This window comes from Chiloscyllium plagiosum, chromosome 11, assembly GCF_004010195.1.
Source record: "Chiloscyllium plagiosum isolate BGI_BamShark_2017 chromosome 11, ASM401019v2, whole genome shotgun sequence".
In the NCBI taxonomy this organism is placed as follows: Eukaryota; Metazoa; Chordata; class Chondrichthyes; order Orectolobiformes; family Hemiscylliidae; genus Chiloscyllium; species Chiloscyllium plagiosum.
In genome coordinates, this window is record NC_057720.1 from 49,551,520 (window position 1) to 49,560,445 (window position 8,926).

The 8,926-nt window shown below is 41.9% G+C and overlaps 1 protein-coding gene across 2 annotated transcripts in view; it reads right to left on the reverse strand.

Annotated features, from left to right (window-relative positions):
* Positions 1-8,926, reverse strand: part of fggy (FGGY carbohydrate kinase domain containing) — a 372,017-nt gene that overhangs the window by 261,389 nt on the left and 101,702 nt on the right. For both annotated transcript variants that reach the window (XM_043699282.1, XM_043699283.1), the window contains exon 6: positions 2,341-2,429. In XM_043699282.1, the coding sequence (XP_043555217.1) occupies positions 2,341-2,429 (89 nt within the window). The remainder of the gene's footprint in view (positions 1-2,340; positions 2,430-8,926) is intronic.

An 8,926-nucleotide genomic window follows, 5' to 3' on the forward strand; every position in this document is an offset into this window, starting at 1 on the left:
TTAAGTCTAACAATGACAATGAAATCATTGCTGATCATTATAAAAATCCACCTGGTTCATGAATGTCCTTCAGGGAAGGGGAAAAATTCCACCCTGACCTGCCTTGCATGTGACTCCAGCCCCACAGTAATGTGATTGATTCTTAAAATGGCTGAACAAGTCACAACAAATGAAACAGAATGGTCTAGCTTACATTGACTAAGGCACTGAAAATGCCATGGAAAACACAACCTTCTGGACCCTGTAAAGTCCACTTCACTAAAATATGATGGCTAATGCCAAATTTGAGAGGGCTACCTCAGAGACTCGTCAATCAGCAGCCTAACACTTACGCTCAATGACTCATATTCTACAAACAATGTTCCTAACAGTATTTGTTACAGTGATCACTGCAGTCCCATCTTTACATTTCAAATACTCTCCAGCATGTTGTGTGGCCAATGCTAAATGGGATGGTATTCAAATAGATCTAGCAACTCAAAACTGGATATCTATGGGCCATCAGCAGCAGCACAATCATACTCCAACATAATCCATATCCTTATGACCCAGCATATACACCACTCTATCATTATCATTAGGCCTAAGGATCAACCCTGGTTCAATTAATGAGTGCTGGTAACACTGGTTCTCTGTAGACCATGAAGTTGGTGTTAGCTTTGAAATCTTTATCATCAAACACTTTGTTCTTCAGATGGCCAAATGCTCTGCTGGCATGTTGAAAGCCATATTGAAATTCAACCTCGAGTTTGCACTTGTTGAGAGGTGGTTTCCAAGATCTGGAATTTATCCACATTGTTCAGTAGTTCACTGTGGATTTTGATGCTCAGGGACAATGTTGTGCAGTGGGAACAGGATGGTAAAGGGCTTTTGCCAATCAAATGTTAAGCCTAAGATATGGTCTCTCACATGCCTTTGTGAATACATCACTACTAGTTTAGAACTTGGCCTCTGAATGTGCACATAAGCAAGCATCATCTTCATACTGTAGTGGGCGGCACGGTGGCACAGTGGTTAGCACTGCTGCCTCACAGCGCCTGAGACCTGGGTTCAATTCCCGCCTCAGGCGACTGACTGTGTGGAGTTTGCACGTTCTCCCCGTGTCTGCGTGGGTTTCCTCCAGGTGCTCCGGTTTCCTCCCACAGTCCAAAGATGTGCAGGTCAGGTGAATTGGCCATGCTAAATTGCCCATAGTGTTAGGTAAGGGGTAAATGTAGGGGTATGGGTGGGTTGCGCTTCGGCGGGTCGGTGTGGACTTGTTGGGCCGAAGGGCCTGTTTCCACACTGTAATGTAATCTAATCTAATCTAATCTGAAGACAGTCAACACCAGGGAACTCACCTGCTCTTTTTCAAACAGTGGAATGGGATCTTTGACATCACCTTTGGAGGACTGAGGCTTTAACGCCCCATCCACAAATTATGCTTGTGACAGATAGCAGGCCCTTGCTACCAGACTGAATTGTCAATCTACATTTAATGCATTTTAAGCAATCGTACTAAACCCATAATGGATTTTGGCAGACCAAAGAACTCAAGTATTCTGTTACTGATATCTCATTAAGAGTTCTATCATGTCTGTTTCTTGCTTTGAAAATTGATTCAAACGATACTTCATGCAATGCTTGTATAGAACCACTGACTATCTAAAATAGTTTGTTTTGCTTTTGTTCAAATCCACAATCGTCTTTTGTGTCAGTTACTGTTTAGCATTTTCAAAAGATAACATTACATATGGTGATAACTATCGGTATTTGCACTCATCCTACCTTCAATAAACCACTTCATCCTGGGTCTGTGCACAACAGCTAACAGAAACACATTCACTCCTTGAGATCATTTTCTTGAAATAGAAAACTACATATGTCTCTCATATTTCACATTAAACCACTATTTTACTTATGTGTAGACACACTGAGTCATGCCAGGCAGTGGAAAGGGGGAGTTAACAAATGTCAGCCAAGAAAACAGCAACTCTCTTTAATATTATTTGTTTAATCCACAATATCACCTGCAAACTCCACCACTACCCCTCACACGATGAGAGAATTTATGAAGGGTGTCTCAGCAAACATTCTTTACTTTGTAAAATTAAGACATATTGTCCAGAATAGTTTGTCCTCTTAAGTTCCAAGATGATCTCATCTTCTGGCTAAGTATCAGATGCTCTAAATGGAAATTTGCCAAAATTGCATCTGCAACATCATTCTGCCCCACTACCTCACCCACCCACCCACCCCCTTTCCAACCATTTCGGCATAGTTTACTTCTCCCAGAGGACTCCCACTGTAGTAATGAATAGTCCTTATTGCAGTAATACCAGACTTTACATAAATAAATACCTTGTAGTTGCACCTGTGGCTTTCCAAGATAGAAAATCAGCGAGATCAAAGAAATGATGAGCTTTATCCCAGCAAATGCTTTGCAGTTTCTGGCAAATGCAAACAACAAACAAAAGTAACTACTTGATAACAAGCAAATGTCCTTTCCGTGTGTGGTATATATAGTTTCTTTGATTTAATTTTAATTGCACAAAATACTGAAAACTGATTATCACAGTTCTTTAAAAATATTAAAATGGTGGTCATTTGTTCTGACAATAGGTCACAATTAATAATCTAAAATTTAAAGCTGATACATCTCACTTCGTACGTAAAATATGTTCAGTTTCAAAGAATGCATTGTAAACAAAAACTCTGTTTGCTTTTGTTATGTTTTTCAATGTTGTAATTACACTGCAACATTCTATGCTTTCCCGTGATGCTATTCAGATGTGATTTTAAAACATAATGGGGACTACAGGATTGTGGACTACCCTTGATCAATCCTAAATGGAACCACTCAACAACAGAAGAATTTTCATTTTTCTATTCATTTATGAGAGGTTAGCATCAGCCTTTATTGCTCAACAATTTTCTGAATACCCTTGTGCCACACATTTTTCCCAGTTTAAAGGGCAAATTACAGACCTTTCCTTAGTCTCTTTTGTTTCTATCCCATGCACAGTGATGGAGACAGCAGGAGAGAAATGTAATGATTGGCATCTATCATGCTTCCATGCCAGCACTTGGGGCTGGGATGCTGCAAATGCTAAGTTATACCAGAGTTCAGTATTCAATGACACTACACCTTGCTCCAACAACTGGTAACTTAAAATACTGCAACACAACAGAAATGTCTGTGGATCAGAAACTGAAGCTGAATCCACTGTTTCAATGTCCAGGATTGTAACAATGCAGTTATTGATTTAAAATCCGCCAGTGGGAGCTTTAACTTTTTAGCTGTAATGCAATGCTGACATCATTATGTTGAACATCTTGTCTAATAGGAAAGAATGTTTGAGAAGCAGAAATATCATACATATTTTGTTGAGAGGAAATTTTAAATGAAATTACTTCAAAACAAATGTTATTTTTAATAAATATATTTAAAGAGCAGTGCTATTTAAAGAGATGACCAATTACTTTCAGACTTGTTTCTGACTGACTATTGCAACGTCATGAAGATGGATCAGAACCCAATATACTATGGAGATATTTTAACTTTTTAAAATCTAAATCTGTTTTTTCAAAAGGTAGATTGCTGCAGACAAAAAAAAAACTGTTGATGTAAATTCTGGGTGTCTAGCAAAGTCCCATATGGGATCCATGGAATATTGAACCTGTAACTGTCAAGGAAACTTCGAACAGAGAGAAAGATGAACAGAAAGAGTCTTTGAAGAAAAAGTGAAGTTGCAGATCTGCCAGCTGGACAGAAAGCAGAGTTAATGTTTCAGGTCCAATAACCTTTCTTCAAAATAGGTTGTCTTCAGAACATTGTCAGAGACAATCAAGGGGTTGGTTATCTTCCCCCTTCCAGCAAAAAGCTACCTCTTGCAGACTTTTTTTTTAGAATAGTTTGCATCCAGCTTGCTGTAAAGCATGACAGGGAGAGATGAGTACAGACAGCTCACAGTAGGAATAATTGCTGGATCAGGATTGAGGATAAGAAGGAGAAGGTTGTACCAAGTGAAGATGTATGAGGAACAGTGAGTCAGACATCCCCATACCAACAAGGAGGTCAACATCGATATCTGCTACCAGTTCCAACCATAACTGCAGCCTCAAAGCAAGACAGGAATACATTCTTGAGTGGTGGCTGTGAAGATGACCATAGCCACAAACCTTTATAAAGCTGGCTCTTTCAAGTCAGAAACACTCAACATGTTCATCATTTTCCAGTTTACTGTGGGCTGTTGTATAAGGAAGGACACTAGATCTACATTCCAAAAGTGCTGAACACATTTCTTTTTTCAGAGAGAAGCAGATGGAGAAAGCAAATAGTTTGATGAGGACTGCAGACTTCCTTATTGTGCAAGGAGTTACTGATTTCATATATGCCAAAAGGAAATGGACTACAAACAAAACATGTTTCTTGGCCATTCAGCCTATCAAGTCTGCTCCACCATTCAAACATGGATGATTTGTTTCTCAACCCCATTCTCCTGCCTTCTCCCCATAACCCTTGATCCTCTTACCAATCAAGAATCTATTTCTACCTTAAATATACTTGGCATCTACAGACCCTGTAGCAATGAATTCAACAGATTAACCACCCTTTGGTGGAAGAAATTCCTCCTGAGCTCAGTTCTAAAGAGTTTTCCCTTCAGTCTGAGGCAGAGCTCTTGGGTCCTATTCTCTCCTACTCATGGAAACTTCTCCACGTTTAGTCTATCCAAGCCTCTCTGTATTCTGTAAGATTCAATCAATCAAATTCCCCAATACACTTTTAAACTCTATCAACTGCACACCCAGAGTTCTCAACTGCTCTTCACGTGTCAGGCCCTTCATCCGCAGGATCATTCTTGTAAACCTCCTCTGAGACCCCACGGAGGCCAGCACATCCCTTCTTAGCTATAGAGCCCAACGCTGCTCATAATATTCCAAATGCGGTCTGACCAGACCAATATAGCTGTATAACTATATCAGCAGTATATCTGTGCTCTTTTATTCTAACCTTTTTGAAATGAATCTTAACATCACATTTGCCTTCCTAAGTCCCAAATCGTCCTGCATGTTAATCTTAAAGACAATCCTGAACAAGGACCCCCAAATCCCTTTGTGCTTCAGATTACTAAAGCCTTTCCCCATTTAGAAAATGTCTAAATCCCTATTCTTCTTATCATAGTGCATAACCTCACACTCTCCCATACTGTATTGCATCTGCCACTGCTTTGCCCACTTTCACTTTCCTAGCCTGTACAAGTCCTTCTGCAGCCTCCCTACTTCCTCAAAACTATCCATCCCTCCTGTCATCTGCAAATGTAGCAACAATATCCTCAGTTTCTTCTTCCAGATCATTAATGTATAACATGAATAGTAGTGATCCCAACACTGATCCCTACAGAAAACCACCAGCTGCCACCACTAGTCACCAGCTGCCATCCTGAAAAAGACCGCATTATCCCCATACTCTGCCTTCTGCCAGTCAGCCAATCCTCTATCCAAGCCAGTACCTTGCCCCTAATATCATTGGCTCTTACCTTATTTAGGAGCCTGCAATGCGGCACTTTCTGAAAGGCCTTCTGGAAATCCACCTGATCTGGGTGATTGATCCATTTTGAGACCTTAAAACTTCCCCAGCACCTTTTCCTTAGTGATGGCAACTGCACTCACCTCTGCCCCTGATTCGCTTGAAATTCTGGTATGCTGTTGGTGTCTTCCATTGTGAAAACTGATGCAAAGTACCTATTCAGTTCCTCTTCCATCTCTTTGCTCCCCTATTATGACTTCTTCAGCCTCATTTTTCAGCACTCCAGTGTCCACTCTTGCTTCTCTCTTACCCTTCAGATATTCAAAAAACCTCTTGCAATCTTCTTTTATGATAATTATTAGCTTTCTCTCATATTTCATCTTTTTACCCCCTTTTTTTGTTAACCTCTGGTTTTTAAAGGCTTCCCTATCCTCTGCCAAGTTGTGGCAGTGCCGGTGTTGAACTAAGGTGGACAAAGTCAGATGACACCAAATTATAGTCCAACGAGTTAATTTGATTTGGAAATGCCGATGTTGGACTCGGGTGTACAAAGTTAAAAATCACAACACCAGGTTGTAGTCCAACAGGTTTATTTGGAAGCACTAGCTTTCAGAGCGCTGCTCCTTCATCAGATGGTTGTGAAGTATAAAATCGTAAGACACAGAATTTATAGCAAACGTTTACAGTGTGATGTAACTGAAATTATATATTGAAAAAGACCGGGATTGTTTGTTAAGTCTCTCATCTTTTAGAATGAACGTGTTGGTTTCAGTTCTTTCAAATGTAAATCGCAGAACATTTAAAAGTTACATTCTCAAGTGAACTTTAACCATTGGTGTCATGTCGGCCCAGATAAGGTATTGAAGGTGTTAACTCCCTGTGAGGTTCTCTGTGCCACAATGGTCAGACTGATTCTAATCTAAAAAATTAATTTACAGAATCTAACGTGGATTCATGCAGTTTTTGAGCAAAGTAAAATGTAATTCTGCAACTACAGATTCACCCAACAAACTTATATGTGTATGTGTGCATGTGAGTGTGTGTGGGGTGGGGGGTGCTGGGGTTATGATGTCTGTGAGAAAGTGTGTGTATGTGTGTGAGTGTAAAGGGGTATACGTCTGTGAGAGGGTGCATGTATGAGTGTATGTGTGAGCATATGAGAGAGTGTCTGCGTGAGTGTAAAGGTCTGTAGGAGAGTGTGTGTCTATAGAAGTGTGTGTGTGTGTGCATATGTGTTAGGAGTGTGTATGTATGTAAAGGAATGTCTATTTGTGTGTGTCTGCCTGTGTGTGTATAGTGCAATGGGGTCGCCTGTAGTGTGACATGAACCCGAGGTCCCAGTTGAGGCCATCCTCATGTATACCGAACTTGGCTTTCAGCCTCTGCTCGGCCACTTTTCGTTATTGCCTGTCCCCAGGTCTGCCTTGGAGGCAGTCACCTAAAGGTCCGAGGTCAAATGTCCTCGACTGCTGAAGTGTTCTTCGACTGGGTGGGAACACTTCTGTCTGTTGATTGTTGTGCGGTGCCCATTCATCCATTGCCGTAGCCCCTGCTTGGTCTCGCCAATGCACCATGCCTAAGGGCATCCTTGTCTGTAGCGTATGAGGTCTATCTGAGGCATGGTACATTGGCTAGACTAAGCAGAGGCTACAGCAATGGATGAATGGACACCACACAACAATCAACAGACAGGAATGTTCCCTCCCAGTCTGAGAACACTTCAGTGGTTCAGAGCATTTGACCTTGGACCTTCGGGTGACCGTCCTCCAAGGCGGACTTCGGGACAGGCAGCAACAATAGGTGGCCAAGAAGAGGCTGATAGCCAAGTTCAGTACTCATGGGGATGGCCTCAACCAGTACCCTTGGGTTCATACCACACTACAGGTGACCCTATTGCACTACACACACACACATTCCGAGACACACACTCTCTCCTACAGACCCACACACACACGCAGACCCTCTCTCATAGGCGTGACCCTATTGCACTACACACACACACACATTCCGACACACACACTCTCTTCTACAGACCCACACACACACGCAGACCCTCTCTCATAGGCTCACACATACACTCCCACACTCTCATACGCACCCTCTCGCAGACTTATACCCGTTTACACTAAACACACATACACATACTCTCTCTCACACACTCATAACCCCAGCCCACCACCACCCCAACACATCCATATGCACACATACACATATAAATTTGTGGGATGAATTTGTACTTGCAGAATTACATTTTACTTTGCTCAAAAACTGCATGCATCCATGTAAGATCCTGTAAATCCATGTTTTATATTAGAATCAGTTTGATCATTGTCACCACATAGGGATGGCATGATGGCTCAGTGGTTAGCACAGCAGCCTCACAGGGTCCTGGGTTCAATTCTGGCCTTAGGTGACTGTCTGTGTGGAGTTTGCACATTCTCCCTGTGTCTGCGTGGATTTCCTCTGGATTGTAGGAGGAAACCAAAGCACCCAAAGATGTTCAGGTCAGGTGAATTGTCCATGCTAAGTTGCCCATAGTATTAGGAGAGTTAGTTAGGGGTAAATGTAGAGAAATGGGTCTGGGTGGGTTACTCTTTGGAGGGTCAGTGTGGACTTGTTGGGCCAAATGGCCTGTTTCCACACTGTCAGGATTCTAATCTTGTGACACAGGGCAGCTCACACCTTAAATGCATCATCTGGGCTGACATGACACAGTTTACTTGAGAATGTAACTTCTAAATGTTCTGCGATTTACACATGAAAGAACTGAAACCAACTGGGTGAACAGCCAGTTGTCTTGGTGCATATAGGCACAAACGATAGAAGTAGAAAACGTGATAAGGTCCTGAAACAAGAATTCGGGGAGCTAGGAGAGATGTTAAAAAGGAGGACCTCAAAGGTAATGATCTTGGGATTACTACCAGTGCCACATGCTAGCCAGCGTAGAATTGAAAAAATAGGCAGGATGAACACGTGGCTTGAGAGATGATGTAGGAGGAAGGGGTTCAGATTTGTTGGACATTGGGACTGGTTCTGGGGAACTATTACAAAATGGACGGTCTACATCTGAACCAGACTGGAACCAATGTCCTTGGGGGAGTTTTTGCTACTGCTGTTGGGAAGGTTTTAAACTAATGTGGCAGGGGTTGGGAACCAGAAGAGAAAACAAATACGCAGCGAGGTGGAGACTGGAGACTGTAAGAATTATGAAGATAGCATTAATAAAGGGAAGAGTAGGCAGAGAGCAGATGGGTGCAAAAACACTGGTGGCATGAAATGCATCTATTTTAATGCAAGGAGTATAGTGTGTAAGGCAGATGAACTTAGGGCTTGGACTGGTGCCTGGGAGTATGATGTTACTGCAATCACAGAGACTTGGCTGAAGGAAGGGCACAATGATTGGCAATTAAATGTTCC